At 41.0% G+C, this 17,760-nt stretch overlaps 1 protein-coding gene across 1 annotated transcript; it reads right to left on the minus strand.

Moving 5' to 3' along the window:
- Positions 1–2,376: 2,376 nt before the first annotated feature.
- Positions 2,377–3,686, minus strand: LOC147642930 (uncharacterized). The gene is made up of 2 exons (XM_086837593.1): positions 3,223–3,686; positions 2,377–3,118 (listed from the first exon to the last, which is right to left on the minus strand). The coding sequence occupies exons 1-2, from the start codon at positions 3,684–3,686 to the stop codon at positions 2,377–2,379; spliced, it is 1,206 nt and encodes a 401-aa protein (XP_086693719.1).
- Between the last annotated feature and the right edge of the window lie 14,074 nt (positions 3,687–17,760).

Genomic DNA, 17,760 nt, shown 5'->3' on the forward strand with positions numbered 1-17,760 from the left:
TTATAAATGCAGTGGACTGTATTGTTTTTGTCTTAGGTGTTTTATGATTATTAATAAATGTAGCGATAAGCGAGCGGTTGCGTGTAAATTTCAACTAGATCTAACTGCCGAAAAAACATAGAAACGTGCAGCATAAAAATAAAGATCGCGTGATGTGCCAATATATGCACATATACTGCATTTTGGCTATAAGTGTGAGCTTAAAGCTTTATGTTGTAAACACGACAATTATGTTCATTAAACTAGGTACGATATTATGCAAAAAAAAATAACAAGTAAAAATGTAATAATTATAATCTTAATATTCAGTTAACGACCAATTAATAACGACCAAATTGTAAATTCCTCTGGCAGTTTTAACTGTGGCCACACGAACCCTCAGGATGAACCTCAATAACTCTTCCCAACAGCCACTTGCTTGGCGGCTGATTCGGCTGCTTTAAAACCACAAGGGAGTCCAATGCAACATTTGGAGCATCTTGTTGCCATTTCGTGCAATTGTCTCCAGCGCTGCAGTCTGTCAATGTGTGCATCCAGGAAATATGGCTCCGGTACCGAAGTAAGAGGCTGACCTGTTAGAAAATGAGAAGGGGTTAGCGGGTTAAGACTGTGATCGCTGGGTGCGCACAAAGGACGAGAATTTAGAAGCCCTTCTATCTGAATTAACAGTGTCGAATATTCCTCGAATGTTAATGCACTGCTGCCAGCAACTCGTTTTAGGTGCAGCTTTATAGATCGCACTCCAGTTTCCCAAATCCCTCCAAAATGGGGTGCAGAAGGCGGGATGAAATGCCAATTAATTTCATGAGTCGAGAAGAAGCTTGAAATTTCTTAATTTTGACTTTGGGCAATTGCGATCCGTTGCATTTCATCTAATTCTCGTTTAGCCCCATGAAACGTAGTAATATTGTCCGAATATAAATCTGATATTGGCCCACGTCGAGCCCAAAATCGTTTAAAGGTGGCTATAAAAGCTGATGTTGTCAAATCACTGACCAATTCAATATGTATCGCTTTTGTACATAGACAAACGAAAATTGAAAACCAAGCCTTTCCAAATCTTGGTGTCCGACCTGTAGATACTTTGATTGTTACACGTCCAGCATAATCCAGAATTATGGGATGTTTTGCATCATAATTAGCCATAGAATTGTCTATGCGACCACCAACACGCATTACGTTCTGCTCGTCTAAAAAAGGGTTGTATCGAATCAACTTAGATTTCTTTGACAATGGCTGTTCGGTGCTGCTTGTATTCCACTTTAAAAAACTCATTCTGAACGTGGGTGAATTACCTAGATCGTGCGTATTGTAGTTCCCACGCCGACAGGAACACCGAAAGTTGATTCCTTCCACGAAGACGATGAACGAAACGAATGCAGTAGCTCAGAGTCCTCAATAAACGAGACCATGAGGAGGCTTTGTTGATCATACAGGTTAGCTCATTTCCGTCATCGGAAATGTGTCGATTAACTTTTGGTTAGGCCTTTACCTCTAAGCATGCCTGTTCTTCTGTCGACAAAACATACTTAGCCTTAACGGGTGGCCAAGTTGAACGTGACTGAGATAACCAAGCTGGTCCATTCCACCAGATTTTATGATCAACGAGGTCCTTGAGAATTATTTCCCCGCGATGCGCAGTCAGCAGGATTATCGCCACTTCTAATATGCTGCCAACAGCTTCGTGGACATGCCTCCAAAATCTCAGCAGTGCGATTGCAAACATATGTGTTCCAAGTCCGTGGAGATGATGATAGCCAATATTTCAGAGTCTGACCAACAATTGATTCTGGAAATAGGAATAGTTAGCGATTGCTTAACCAGTGAAATCAATTCCGAGAGTAAGTGGGCTGCGTTTAACTCAAGTCGAGGAATGGAAATAGGCTTAATAGGAGCCACGCAAGTTTTTGCCATTATCAGCTGCACTGCATATCCATTATTAATATGCATATGCCTGGGATGAGGCATCCGCAAATCCATGCAGTTCAATTGATTGGTGTGGCGCTGCTATGTAACGAGGCACTCGACAAGTTTCCAATACGTGCATTTGAAATACGATCTGTTGCCACCGTGTGCATAATTGCAAAGGCAGTACCTCATTCCATTCGAAAGACCTCAGCCAGCTATCTTAAAAGAGAAAATCTTTAACAACACAGTTGTGGGCGCAATCAAACCCAGTGGATCGTAGATCTTGGCTAGTTCCGAAAGCAAAGTGCGTTTGGTTAAAGTTGTTGTGATTCTAGGGGTTTCTTACTTGAAGAAGATATAGTCATTTCTTGGTTTCCAGCATAGTCCCAAAACATTAATAACTCGATCAGAAATTTCCTGCTCTAAAGCGTCAGGAGGAGACTCACAATTCTCCTGTGGTAATGACTTTCAGAGGGCGTAACAGTTTGAGCTCCACTTTCGATGTTTGAATTGAGCTTCGCTCAGAAGTAGAATTAGTTCATCTTTGAGTCCAATGAGCTCCTTAATTTTATCGCATCCAGAAGGAATATCATCAACGTAAGCGTCTCTGTTAAGAATGACAGCAGCGTTCGGATACAAATCGGCATAGTCGATCGCAAGCTGCTTAAGAACCCTGACGGCTAAGAACGGCGATGAAGCTAATCCGTATGTGACGGTCAGCAATCTATAGTGATCCAGTGGAGCGTTCTCCTCCTTTCTCCAAACTATACGTTGGTATTGCGTATGCTCGTCTGAGACCAAAATTCCTCTGAATATCTTTTCGATGTCAGCGCAATTACATAAAGATGCTGACGGAATATATGGGCCTATGTGAAGCCGCGAATTGAGCGACTGACCCTCGGAATCCTTTCCTGAGTTGTCAAATACCACTCGGCAACGTGTGGTAGTACTATCTGGTTTAAACACTGCGTGGTGCGCCAAATAGTTCCAATGTGCTGAATTCTCAGCCGTTGCAGCTGCAGGCATCAATTCCATGTGTCCTCTTTTCAAATAGCCATCCATAAAATCTACGTATTGTTGTTTGAGTCCAGGGAATTTCCGAAATTTCCGCTCTAAAGCGGCGAAGCGGTTTAAAGCCTTTGGCAACGTTGAGCCAATTGGCGTAATGGGCTCCTTAAATGGGTACTGAACAATGTGTACACCATCATCTCTGCGAGCATGCGTTGCCAGATAGTGTTGTTTTGCAGGATCACTGGAGTCTATCGTTGCTTTACTTGGATGAACTTGTTGCATATCCCTGAATATCGAACTAACGAATCCAAATCTTCGTATGCGTGGTGGGCTTGTGCGTGCGTCCATGATTCGTTGCAATCGTTGAAGCTGCATGTAATAACCCAACCAAAATTAGTGTGTAGTGCGATGGGGTGTTCAATACCAAACTCTCGACGATTTCCAGTATATATGCTCCACAGTTGTTCAGCTCCCATAATATCGTCGATTTTTCCCGGAGCTCCAAACGTTGGATCAGCCAATGGAAGGCTGCAAGTCGTTTTCCAGATAGGAGAGCTGGACTTGACCTGTTGACCCGGAATCAAAGAAGTCAGAGAACTCATAATTAGACCAGAGACCTCCAGGGTTGCAGTAGTGGTTCTTGAGAGCAGGGTAAAGCTGGCACGTCCTCGGCTAACACCAGCCGGGTTAGCACCTAATCCAACCACTGAGATGCGAGCATGCGTGCGTGAAATTCCTATCCTTTGGATGAACGACTCGGCTACCATAGTTATTGTCGATCCAGTATCGAGCAATAACCGACATGTGGTCCTGTTGCCTCATGTGTCGATTACATTAGCCAGAATAGTTGGTAGTATGGTTTGATTGTTAGCCCTCTCCAGAGTGTGATGACTAACAGCGGCAGTATCAGCAACTTGATCAATCGTATTGAATTCAGCAGTAGACAGATGAGCAGGAGCCGAAGGAACCGATCTTGACTCAACCGGATGAACTAAAGTGTGGTGCTTAGCATTGCACTGACGACAAGTGTTCGATGAGTTACAATCCCGGACTTGATGAGATCGACTCAGGCAATTGAAGCATATCTTAGTATCCCTGGCGAAGGTGCGGCGGTGTAGTACATCTAGAGCTTTGAATTCAGCACATGCATATATATTGTGCTGCCCTTGACAATATGTTAAATACATTCGCGGGACTGCTGATTTGATCCACTTGCATGATAGGCGACTTGGCGGCGTTTACTCTGGGCTGGTCTTGACGGTTGTATTACGTGTAACTCCTGACAAGACTCCAAAGTATCACAATGAGCAAAAAGGAAACTAAATAAATCATTTATGGTGACATCTTCTTTGAACTTAATTTTGAGAGCAAAATATGAATTAGCCATACATCGCGGCTGTCGCAGTTCAGCGCGTGTAGGCCACGAATGCATTCGTCGGCAGAGTCAATTACATTACGTAACTCAGCGATATTCGAATTGTTAGCGGTAGGCAACGACAGAAACTTCTGAACAAAAGTTCGAGCGATGAGCGTTTTCTTGTTATAACGATTTTCCAATTTCTCCCATGCGTCTTGGTAATTATCATTACAAACGGCAATATGTTTAATTAGGGACAGAGCTTCACCATCCAAATATGATTTCAGATAATGAAACTTTTGGCACTTGGAAAGCTTGTTGTTATTGTCTACTGAGCTTAGAAACAGATCACTAAACTGGCTCCAATCCTCGTATTTTCCAGAAAATGTGGGAATCCGAATTTTCTCAAACCTTAAATCAGTTGCTCCCGATGAGGAATGAATTTGTTCCAATAGTTGGTTTTGTCCCTCGAATAGACGTTCCACTGTACTTGAGAGCAAAATGTTAGACTGGTCTTGGCCATAATCTTGCCCTCCCATCTCCTTTATGGCTTTACTAAAAATAGCGTGCGCGCTGTAGAACTTGTCTTCGTATTCGGGTATATCCAAGCCAGGGTCTTCATATCCCTCCTCCATGTTGAATGCTACTAAGTCCTCGGAGAGCTCCATAAAGTGGTCGAAAGTTGCTACTAAACGATTCAGCTTCACCTGCAATGTTTCAACATTATCACATCTCTGTGAAAACTCTGTAGCGCTGTTAAGGGTTCGAGTAATATGCTCCTTGCAGGCACCACGTTGTTGAATCGTCCGATGCATTATTGGGTCCATTACGAAGAAAAGTCTTTATCTGTAGTTTATTATTCACGAAAATAAACACAAAAGCAATCGCGGTTATCCGGCTCGAAGGACCAAATTCCATTATGTTTATAAATGCAGTGGACTGTATTGTTTTTGTCTTAGGTGTTTTATGTTTTTTAATAACTGCAGCGTTCTAGAATAAGTTTATAAGCGGGTGCGATAAGCGAGAGGTTGCGTGTAAATTTCAAATAGATCTAACTGCTGAAAAAACATAGAAACGTGCAGCATAAAAATAAAGATCGCGTGATGTGTCAATTCTCATGCATATATACTGCATTTTGGCTATGAGTGTGAGCTTAAAGCTTTATGTTGTAAACACGACAACTATGCTCATTAAACTAGGTACGATAATATGCAAAATAATAACAAGTAAAGAAGTAATAATTATAATCATAATATTTAATTAACGACCGATTAATTCCTCAACAACTATATATAAACGATTGTAAAGCTTAGGCAAATTCAGTTCTTAATCCAACTCAAATCAATAAAATTTATTTTTTTAATTAAAAAATAACTAATAATCCTTTAATTATATATGTAGATACTACGTTAAGAAGCAGTGCACTGACATAACAGGATCAGTCACTTTGCGCTTTCCTCTCCACCTAAGCGACTTCATCAGTATAGACGCCGCCGCTTCCCATTTTCTTGGACGTTTTCACGCTGACCTCTCCTTGTCGAATCGCCGACACCCCGGATGTGCCCTCCAGACAGAGACTGGACGACACCGAAGAGGTTGTACTACCCGCTTTAGTCCCTTGACCACCATCTCAGACACTCCGACTAAGGGATCCTTCTCTACCTCGTTGTAGTCCCTCTTCGTTTCCCTTATGACCGATTATAGAGCCATTCTCACCAATTTATTGGCCTCATTCTTATTAGCGACTCGAGAGGAGCAGCGCGAGCACAGCTAAAGGTTGTCTTAGTCTAATACAATATACCAGCTGGGTGTTCAAATCATTTACAAAGTTGTGGGAATCGAAAATGCCGGTGAGGTAGTTCAAGAGCGAACCGGTAAAATTGGCGGACTACTTCAAGAGAAAGCAACGGTTTCAATGCCGTAACTTCGGAAGCGGTCCGAGGCCATATAGGGAGGTAAAAAGCAACCGGCTAGGGCAGTAAGAGGAGGAACCCTAGAGCGCTGCCATTTAATTACTTGAAAAAAAATGTAACGTGAGCGAAATTAAAGTGAAAGTGAGGAAAAAAAAGCTAACAAATGAAAGTTTCCTTTTTATCGTGGCCGTAAAAGAACCGCTGGTCACGGCATTTTTTTTCTTCTTTTGTTTTGTGTGTTTTGTGGATGTACCTGGAGCGCAGAGCCAACTTTACATCGCCGACTAGCCGCCAGTTAAGAGCCATCTTGCGTCACCAAGCAGCCGAGCCGCTAATCCGACAGCCGTATGGTTAGAGCCGGCATTCTTTTGGAAGTCGGTGAGTCTGTTACGAGTGAGGGCTGGCACGAACTTGCACCACCGAGATGGTCTTTCTTTACGTCCAACTGCCAGTTGCCGCCGTTGCGGCAGCGTTCCGGGCCGCGCGAATTACAGTATATATGTATATACTGGGGTCGAGTCCAATGCGCTTCAATTCGAATCCAATGTGTTTCAATGTATAATATTTATATTGGAACTTCAATGAATGACAACCTTCTTTGTCTGCCGGTCAAAATTATAAAGATTCTTTATCCTTGTACAAAACTAAAAGTAACTTGAGGAATACAATGGAATATATGGGAATGGAATGGTGTGATTGGGAATATGCATATCTAGCAGATTCGAGTGAGAATCTGCATAGATGGCAGATTTGGCATAGCTGATATGCTGGTTCTGTTTACTTCCAAACTGGTTTCCAAACTCAGCGTTATTGCTCAGTGTTTGGGTTAATGGCCATTTGTCTGAGACGCTGAGGTTTGGGGGGCGGCGATGTGTCCGCAACAATGTGTGCGGTAGCTCGCGTCATCTAGCGCCGCCTGCGACTCCTACTATAGAATTAAGTTATTAGTTTGTACAGTTTATTTGATGTTTTAAAAATTAACGCGTTCAATCCCAGCAAACCATTTCTATTGCGGAAGAATCGCTGGCGACTCTTCTAGAAGATTAATTTGATCGCCTGCGATATTGCATGAAAGCGACTCTTCTAAATGACTCGCAGGCGGCTCTTCTAGAAGAGTCGCAGAAGAGTCTTCTGGAAGATTCGCGGAAGTGTAAAAAAGTATAATTTTTTTTGTTTTGTTTTTTTTTTATTTATTTAATTTTATTTTTCTTAATTAAACACGTGCCAGAAAAAAATAAAAACTTTTAAATAATGAAAATTAATTACATTTCTCGGCTTAGAAAATGTATACATTTTTCATATATTGCGGATAAAATAAGGTATATCTATCCGGCAAGTGCCGAAAGACCGCCTCTGCGCGGTGGATGAGGGCGGACGAGCTGTGGCCGAAAGCCGTGGAATGGTTGACGGAGGTCGGTGAGCGGCTTAAGAGCGCCAGGACGCGGTGGGCGCGGAGCCAGCGGTTGCTCGAATAGATGATACAACGTGCGATGATCCTGGCCCGTCAGAATTCAGTACCGATTGGCGAGGACCGCAAGTAACCGCTTCCCGGCACTCAGGCGCTGAAACTCGGCAACGATAAGGGTACGTCGAATACATCTGCTCTCCAGTGAGATGACGCTGAGACGTGAAAGCATCGTGATCGGTAGGACTGCTGGAGAAAAGAAAAAAAGGAAAAGAAAAGAAAGGAACTGGAACTGGTCCATCGAAAGGAGGACCACCTTTGCTAAAGGGCGCTTGATGATTCTCCGCTCAGTACGGATGTCGACCGGATCTTCTTCTTCCTAACCGCCATTCATTGGACGGAAGGTTGACTTCCTGGACAACCATCATCTCCCCAACACGGAGATCTCTTGAAAAAGCCCGCCACTTGCTCCGCTTATGGAATTTCTTGAGATATTGTTTCTTCCGCGGCAGCCGAAACTGCTACTGGAGAGCTATTAGGTGTTGCCAACGGTTAATAATGTATGTGGTATCCTCCTTTATCTCGGGTTCAACCGTAGCGACTGGTCAGCGGGGAATTCAGACACGTTTCGATCCTAGCCAAGGGGCAGCCGCCCCATCAAAGATCTTCCCGTTTTTCGATTGGCGGGAGCATCCTTTCTTGCGTCTGCAACTTCTTCTTGTGATGACCAATACCTAGCACGAATAGATTACAGACTTGACCAAATTCCTCACCCTCGGAATCCAGTTGTACGGGAGGATTAAAGGATGCCGTTCGTCATATTGAAGAAGGTCGGAGCCCCTGTGAATCAATGAACGGCTACAAATTTTGAATGGGACTGGATGACGGTAGTGATTGGTCTTGGCTTAATCACCTAATCTCAGGGTCGAAAACGCTGCGTTGCGTGGCAGACACCTGGAGACGTTCGACCGAGTGACGAGTGCGCTGGATGTAGCGATGGATATAAGAGAGGACCCGCAACGCTTGTCGAGTGTGGGGAAACGCTCAAGGGTATCTTCCTAGGGAGCCTTCGCGACATGGACCTTGACTATTCGCTTCTCGAGCTCAGTCACGGAGAAGTAATTTGCTTTAAATGGGCCACTCGCAACGAGGCCTCTGCATCCAGGGAGGACCATCCCACCACAGCTGACTGTCCACGAGCTCTGAGTTTTACTCGGAACGAACATGTGCTAATTTCTTCACCTCGGTGAGCTGGGTAATCTTGGTCACCCGATTGGCTACGAACGTTATCCAGTATAGGGTGAACGCCGGCCCTGGAATTTTAGGAAGAACGACACTGGCCATTTTGGACAACAATAAAGCTCCGCACAACTCCAACCGAGGGAGCGACACCGTTTTGACTGGGGACACTCTCGTCTTTGCCGTTAGCCAGTTTGTCATTAGCGTAGACCCAGCTTCTACGGGGTCGTATATGGCGGCGTTGCAGAACTCGTGGAAGTCACTTCCCCAGGAAGTCAGCCCATAGTTGAGAAAAATCTTGATGAAGGACGTTGTTCCAACCTAAACCCTGAAGCCAAATGTCTTCGCCCGAACAATAAGAAGGGGAGACAGCCCACTGGATCGAACAACTTGACAATCTGGCTTTGACCTGGCGCTTCGTGAGTGACGTGTGATGTGCGTATATTAATATAAAAACATATAAGCATAATACATAAGAATAGTACATGGCAATGCTGAAAACATACAAATTCATTGCAAACACAAGGTTAAGTGCAAATGTAATATGATCGCTCACTCAGACGGCGAGCACTTCAAACTGTTTGGTCAGCATTCCCAAGCAGACCCAAAACAGCACATGTACGTTACGTACTCACAACTCTCTCACTCCTAGCATAAGTATATGGAAATAAGTCTTATACATAAGAGACCACCTCCTCTGCCGACGTCAGCGTCAGCTTCGCGGGCTTAGAATATGACCAAGTAATGTATATATGGCGTATATGGCGGCGTTGCAGAACTCGTGGAAGTCACTTCCCCAGGAAGTCAGCCCATAGTTGAGAAAAATCTTGATGAAGGACGTTGTTCCAACCTAAACCCTGAAGCCAAATGTCTTCGCCCGAACAATAAGAAGGGGAGACAGCCCACTGGATCGAACAACTTGACAATCTGGCTTTGACCTGGCGCTTCGTGAGTGACGTGTGATGTGCGTATATTAATATAAAAACATATAAGCATAATACATAAGAATAGTACATGGCAATGCTGAAAACATACAAATTCATTGCAAACACAAGTTCAAGTGCAAATGTAATATGATCGCTCACTCAGACGGCGAGCACTTCAAACTGTTTGGTCAGCATTCCCAAGCAGACCCAAAACAGCACATGTACGTTACGTACTCACAACTCTCTCACTCCTAGCATAAGTATATGGAAATAAGTCTTATACATAAGCGACCACCTCCTCTGCCGACGTCAGCGTCAGCTTCGCGGGCTTAGAATATGACCAAGTAACCAAAATTGTGAAAATATAAAATTCAATTAATTAAGACCGCTGAAACGAAGAAGAACTCTTGCTTATCATTTGGGAGGTTTATTTGAAAATCATTTAAGAAGTCTTCTAAGGAAAATCATCGAAGAAGTCCTCTAAATGGCGACCGTGACATGTGTCCGGGCCTGCCAAGAACTATGTATATACGTTCCTAAATCACGATTTTTTTTTTAACCGCATTGACAGTAAAAAACCAACATAGCCCGGACTACGCTCCAAAAAAAAAGATGACAACACGCCAATAGGCCAGCACAACAATTCAATCTGAGTGAGTAGAGTAGTGTACTGTGAAAAAGTGTGTACAAAGTTACTAGATGCGCATTAAAAGAGGCGGTGTCGTTCAACGCCTAAAGCGTCGCAAAGCAGAACTATTAAAGCTGCTAAGCAGAACCGACCCAGTTAACTGGGATTTATCCGTAAAAGTCCATGCGGAGCTGGGGCACATTAATGCTTTACTAGTGTCAAAGAAAAATGGCACAAGCACAAAAAACACAGCCATCTACTCCCATTCTATAAGAAAAGTATTGGAAAAGAAATTAATACAAACTCCTCCCAGAAAGATAAACGAAGCCAAATAGAAGGAGCGATGCCCCAAGGATTGTAACGGACCGTTACATTCTCCTTTCTGCAAATAAACCTGTGCTGCCGGCACCGGTGCCCCACCAAGTGAATAGAAAGAAGCCTGTGCAGCCAGCACCGGCAACGTCTGGCGCTTCAAGCCAGACCTTGGAAGAGGATCCGACAGCGCAACCAAGTGCGCATATTTTTCTTTATTAAAATAAATACCGAAAATATATATGCACTGCGATGCATAAATAGTTTTAAAGAATACTATTGTAAAATTGAGCCACAGTAATGTTGCCCGATTAGAATGTGGCCCGTAAAGCAATGCGACCCACTAGGTAGGGAATTTGTAAATCGCATAAATAACAATATAATAGATAAAATATATAATACAAGTAATGGTTATGCACCATATAATTATAAAATTTTTCTACCCGCAATGGGTTTAATTGATACTAAGACCGTAGATTCTACAGCAAACGTTATTAACAAGGTAGAGTCTTCAAGTGTTGATCTTGGACTGATTAATACCCTTCTAATTATTATAACAGTAATTATGTGTGCAAATCTATTCTTCAAAATATACAAACTACACAATAAGTGCTTGAAAAAATATTTGAGCAAGGCGAATGACCTTGATAAGATTTAAAAAGCAAAGCAAACCCAAGCAAACGAGAACACAAAAATTATATTTGAGATATATTTTTTTCTAAATACATAAAAATAATTAAATAATTAAATAAACGTATGTAAAACAATTAAACACAAAAAATTAAAATGGTTGATCTAGACGATATACCGCTTTTAGCTAACGAAATTTTTTAATTAGGAAGCATTTTATTATGAGAGATTAGGATGGAAGACTAGACAATGTCATAAACCTTGACGTGGATCTGGAAGATTTACAGCTTTTGGAAGTAGTAGTATCAGAAATAGAAGCTAGTGACCCTGAATTTGCAACTATTATTACTAATGTAATTATATTTTTCGATATGCCAGTATCTCTTAAAAAGTTAGAAAAATGTTATAGACAATTTTATTTCATTGCCAACACACCACTGACGTGGCTAACCAATAGGGAAAAAGCACTGCTGTTTACATCGTTGCCAAACATTGAGTACTTGGTAATTATAAAATATATAGACTCGGTTGGCGTAGTGAGATATATGTTTTATTATCGAAATGAAAATGAATAAAAATTAACGAAAGTCGAGAAAAATTTGATAGATCGTATAAATGCATAAATCGAGATACTGTTATAACAATTGACACTCTGGTTCATCATTTTAAAATTATAATACTACAATACAACGACATCGTTGATGTTGTTAACAAAAATACTGCGAGGTTGACAGCAGAACACACGAGACAGTGTACAAAACTATTACTTCGCCTTGATGGTAGGCAAAATAATATACCCTGCAGTACCTGTGATCAACAAAAAATCAACGTTTCATCAACAGTCAAGGAGGTGCTGTTGATTTTTCATCGATGACAGCCCATACAAACTGTTGATATATTAAACATGGGCATGTCCTAGGCTGTATTCAATAAAAATTCATCAACAATAAATCGATGATTCATTATCAATTCATCGATGTTTTATCAACAAATTTCTCAACGGCCGGGCCATGGTACTGCCGACGACTGCCGTCTAGACTACCGCCGTAACTGTATCGTGGGCAGAGCGTCGTAGTAGAAGTCGCAGTCGGCAGAGCGTCGCCTCGGTAGAAGTCGCAGTCGGGGCGTTGATGACATGTTGATGACAGAGGCCCATTGATGACACGCGGTACTGCAGGGTAGCGACTAGACGAAGCATTGTTGTAGATGTTGCGGAAGATTTACAATCGCACGCAAAGTTTGAGGAAACACAGTTAGACGATTTGGATGAATCCAAACCTACAATAGGTACAAGTTCAGATAATGAAAAAGAATACTTGGAAGTTCTAACAGTTGATTTATCGACCTTGAAAGAAAATACAAAGATGGCATTATCAGTCAGAATTTTTAAAATTAGCCTCATCAATCTTACCAAATAAATGCACTGATAAGGGAATCTGCCAGATGAGAAAAAATATGATGTCATAAAAAAATACCCAGTCCCACATGATGCGGACAGCGCTAGACGTTTCGTTGCATTTTGCAATTATTATAGAAGATTCATTAAGAACTTCGCCGAATATTCCCGTCACAAAACAAGGTTATGTAAAATCAATTTTAAATTTGAGTGAACAGATGATTGCCATCGCACATTTGATCATTTAAAATAAGATTTTAGTAAGGAATTTTGTATAATAACAGACGCTAGTAAGCAAGCGTGTGGAGCTGTTTTAACTCAAAATAGAGATGGACGTCAACTTCTAGTTGCTTACGCGTAAAGAGCATTCACTGAGGGTGAAAGTAACAAACGCACAAGAGAACAAGAATTAGCAGAATTCATTGGGCAATAATCCACCATATGTTTAAGGCAGACACTTCACAGTAAAAACAGACCATAGGCACATAACCTATCTATTTTCAATAGTGAACCCCACTTCTCAACTAAAAAGAATAACACTTGAACTAGAAGAATATAATTTTACGGTCGAGTATCTAAAGGGAAAAGACAATTTCGTGGCAGACGCCCTATCTAAAATCACAATACGTGATCTCAAGGAATTACAAACGAAAGTCCTGAAAGTCACTACCAGGCAACAAAGTAAACAGAAAAATTTCTGCGCAGGAGAAAAAAATATGCAAACTATGGTCGACGCTTCTAAGCCCAACGTATACAAGTCATTTATAATGACGAGGTACATTAATTAGTGACCTTGCTAATAATGACCGATAAATGTTTATTTAAACATGGAAACAAGGTCTTAGCAGGAATTAATGTTGACGACCTTTACACCAATGGAACCGTTGATTTAGGTCAGTTCTTTTAAAGGCTTGAAAAAGAAGTCGGTGTATTAGGCATTAGTCAACTTAAAGTGGCACCGAGTGGAAAGATATTTGAAACTATTTCAATCGAATTTTTCAAAGTTATGACAATAAGATATTAAAATCATTAAGAGTAGCGATACTCAAGCCGGTGACCATAGTAAAAAATAAAAAGGATATAGAAGTAATACTATTATATCACCATTATCAATCATCTTTCCAAGGGAACGGACGTGTTTATTTCTTGCGCTCACGTTTTGTGTTAAAGTTTGAAAATAACCACCGGTGTTAACTTAAATTTTTTATTTTGTGTTAATAACTTCCCGTTCACTTCGCGTGTGCATGCAGCTATTCTGATTTGTGTTTATAATTGGTTTTATTTCCCAATTTAGCTGTGCTGCTAGTGCTAGCTTTAGCATATTTTGCCTTTTTGTCCTTTTTTTTTCATTACAAGTACAGTGGTAAGTCCTTATAATGTCCGTAAATATTGTCTGTTTCGCCAAAACCTGCAAGAAGGCTATTTCTGCAGGTGACCTTACAATCGGCTCCTGGCTGTGCGACAACGTCATGCACGCCAAGTGTATTAGTGTTGCAGCTCGGACGGTGGACGATGTAAAAAAAACATCGTCCTGCGTTACTGCTGTGAGGCATGTCTCGATGTAGAAAGGGATATGATGTCCTTCATGCGGCAAACCAAAAACGCTTTTAAGGGCATTTTAACGAGTATTCGTAAAACTCTTGATATGTTCTTGGCGCTGGACACCCAATTTTATAGCCTTACGCTATTAAATAAGTCTCCTAGGCGCAAAAAAACTGCTATTGGTGGGTAGCATGTAGAGGGACCCCAACAACCTGCCTGCTACCTGGGCTCTCATCAGCAGCCTCCCTCGGCACCCCTCGGCCTCCCTCGGCCCCCCGAAAATCGCACGGTAGATAACCAATCTTAGCCTTATAGCGGTTCCACCGACAAGACATATTTTTGTCTCGCGGCTCTCCCATGATCGAACATCGGAAAATGTTCTCGCTTTTATACAAGGCAACACCAAAGCCGAAAAAATTAAGATAAAGGTGGAAAAGTTTAAATTTTCTTACGCAAGGGACATTTCATCTTTTAAAATAAATGTCCCTAACGAGCTCTTTAACACTATTTGCTCCCCCAACTTCTGGCCAGAGTACATCGTTGTTAAGGAGTTCGAAGCGAAGAAAAAGAAAAAGCGGCCTGTAGGAATAACTCTTCCCAGACCTGATCATACCACTGCGCCTTTTACGTTTTCCAATCCCGACCCAAAAAACTAACCTACTCCTTAGGTATTTCCTATCAGAATGCAAGAGGCTTACGTAGTAAGCTTCCTAACTTGTATTCTAAAAGCCTTTCCTTTGCCTCTCAGGTTATTGTGCTCACAGAAACCTGATTAAAGCCGGAGATTCTGAGCTCCGAAGTTTTTCCAGCTGTGTTCACAGTATATCGGCTATATAGGGCGATCTCTATCAGACGCGGTGGTGGAGTTCTTATAGCGGTGGACTCCTCACTCACGTCAGAATTATTAACCTTCGAGGAATGCAACGATGTTGAATTCCTCTGTGTGAAGCTATCTATCAAAGGTAGCTCCATTTTTATTACCTGTTCCTACATACCTCCATTGTCGGAACTTCCTATTTATTGGAATCACCTTTCCGCTATTTAGATGGTTTCCAGTAAACTTTTGGATAGAGACCAGTTGGTAGTCCTAGGAGATTTTAATATCCCTGGTGCTATTTGGTGCTTAAATAATTCCACCAACATTCTCCTTACATCTACACAACATGACTTTATCGCTGGCTTGTTCGACATTTCGCTGTCTCAAGTCAACCATGTGCGAATTTCCTTACAGCGCTTGCTTGATCTTTGCTTCGTCTCTGATCCTGCGAGAGTCAGTTTAGCAAGGGTGGCGCCACTGACACAGCCCGAAGATCCTGTGCAGCCAGCACCGGCAACGTCTGGCGCTTCAAGCCAGACCTTGGAAGAGGATCCGACAGCGCAACCAAGTGCGCATATTTTTCTTTATTAAAATAAATACCGAAAATATATATGCACTGCGATGCATAAATAGTTTTAAAGAATACTATTGTAAAATTGAGCCACAGTAATGTTGCCCGATTAAAATGTGGCCCGTAAAGCAATGCGACCCACTAGGTAGGGAATTTGTAAATCGCATAAATAACAATATAATAGATAAAATATATAATACAAGTAATGGTTATGCACCATATAATTATAAAATTTTTCTACCCGCAATGGGTTTAATTGATACTAAGACCGTAGATTCTACAGCAAACGTTATTAACAAGGTAGAGTCTTCAAGTGTTGATCTTGGACTGATTAATACCCTTCTAATTATTATAACAGTAATTATGTGTGCAAATCTATTCTTCAAAATATACAAACTACACAATAAGTGCTTGAAAAAATATTTGAGCAAGGCGAATGACCTTGATAAGATTTAAAAAGCAAAGCAAACCCAAGCAAACGAGAACACAAAAATTATATTTGAGATATATTTTTTTCTAAATACATAAAAATAATTAAATAATTAAATAAACGTATGTAAAACAATTAAACACAAAAAATTAAAATGGTTGATCTAGACGATATACCGCTTTTAGCTAACGAAATTTTTTAATTAGGAAGCATTTTATTATGAGAGATTAGGATGGAAGACTAGACAATGTCATAAACCTTGACGTGGATCTGGAAGATTTACAGCTTTTGGAAGTAGTAGTATCAGAAATAGAAGCTAGTGACCCTGAATTTGCAACTATTATTACTAATGTAATTATATTTTTCGATATGCCAGTATCTCTTAAAAAGTTAGAAAAATGTTATAGACAATTTTATTTCATTGCCAACACACCACTGACGTGGCTAACCAATAGGGAAAAAGCACTGCTGTTTACATCGTTGCCAAACATTGAGTACTTGGTAATTATAAAATATATAGACTCGGTTGGCGTAGTGAGATATAAGTTTTATTATCGAAATGAAAATGAATAAAAATTAACGAAAGTCGAGAAAAATTTGATAGATCGTATAAATGCATAAATCGAGATACTGTTATAACAATTGACACTCTGGTTCATCATTTTAAAATTATAATACTACAATACAACGACATCGTTGATGTTGTTAACAAAAATACTGCGAGGTTGACAGCAGAACACACGAGACAGTGTACAAAACTATTACTTCGCCTTGATGGTAGGCAAAATAATATACCCTGCAGTACCTGTGATCAACAAAAAATCAACGTTTCATCAACAGTCAAGGAGGTGCTGTTGATTTTTCATCGATGACAGCCCATACAAACTATTGATATATTAAACATGGGCATGTCCTAGGCTGTATTCAATAAAAATTCATCAACAATAAATCGATGATTCATTATCAATTCATCGATGTTTTATCAACAAATTTCTCAACGGCCGGGCCATGGTACTGCCGACGACTGCCGTCTAGACTACCGCCGTAACTGTATCGTGGGCAGAGCGTCGTAGTAGAAGTCGCAGTCGGCAGAGCGTCGCCTCGGTAGAAGTCGCAGTCGGGGCGTTGATGACATGTTGATGACAGAGGCCCATTGATGACACGCGGTACTGCAGGGTAGCGACTAGACGAAGCATTGTTGTAGATGTTGCGGAAGATTTACAATCGCACGCAAAGTTTGAGGAAACACAGTTAGACGATTTGGATGAATCCAAACCTACAATAGGTACAAGTTCAGATAATGAAAAAGAATACTTGGAAGTTCTAACAGTTGATTTATCGACCTTGAAAGAAAATACAAAGATGGCATTATCAGTCAGAATTTTTAAAATTAGCCTCATCAATCTTACCAAATAAATGCACTGATAAGGGAATCTGCCAGATGAGAAAAAATATGATGTCATAAAAAAATACCCAGTCCCACATGATGCGGACAGCGCTAGACGTTTCGTTGCATTTTGCAATTATTATAGAAGATTCATTAAGAACTTCGCCGAATATTCCCGTCACAAAACAAGGTTATGTAAAATCAATTTTAAATTTGAGTGAACAGATGATTGCCATCGCACATTTGATCATTTAAAATAAGATTTTAGTAAGGAATTTTGTATAATAA

The sequence above is a fragment of the Drosophila serrata genome, unplaced genomic scaffold, assembly GCF_035046125.1.
Source record: "Drosophila serrata isolate PLE 108 unplaced genomic scaffold, ASM3504612v1 contig_328, whole genome shotgun sequence".
Taxonomy (NCBI): Eukaryota; Metazoa; Arthropoda; class Insecta; order Diptera; family Drosophilidae; genus Drosophila; species Drosophila serrata.

What these genes read in the sequence shown, in the direction of transcription:
- LOC147642930 (XM_086837593.1), bottom strand. Translation starts at nt 3,686, where the DNA reads ATGGTAGCCGAGTCGTTCATCCAAAGGATAGGAATTTCACGCACGCAT. An exon ending in GCATACGAAGATTTGGATTC is followed by an intron (nt 3,119 to 3,222) that starts GTTAGTTCGATA and finishes GCATGCTCGCAG; the next exon opens with AGATGATGGTGTACACATTG.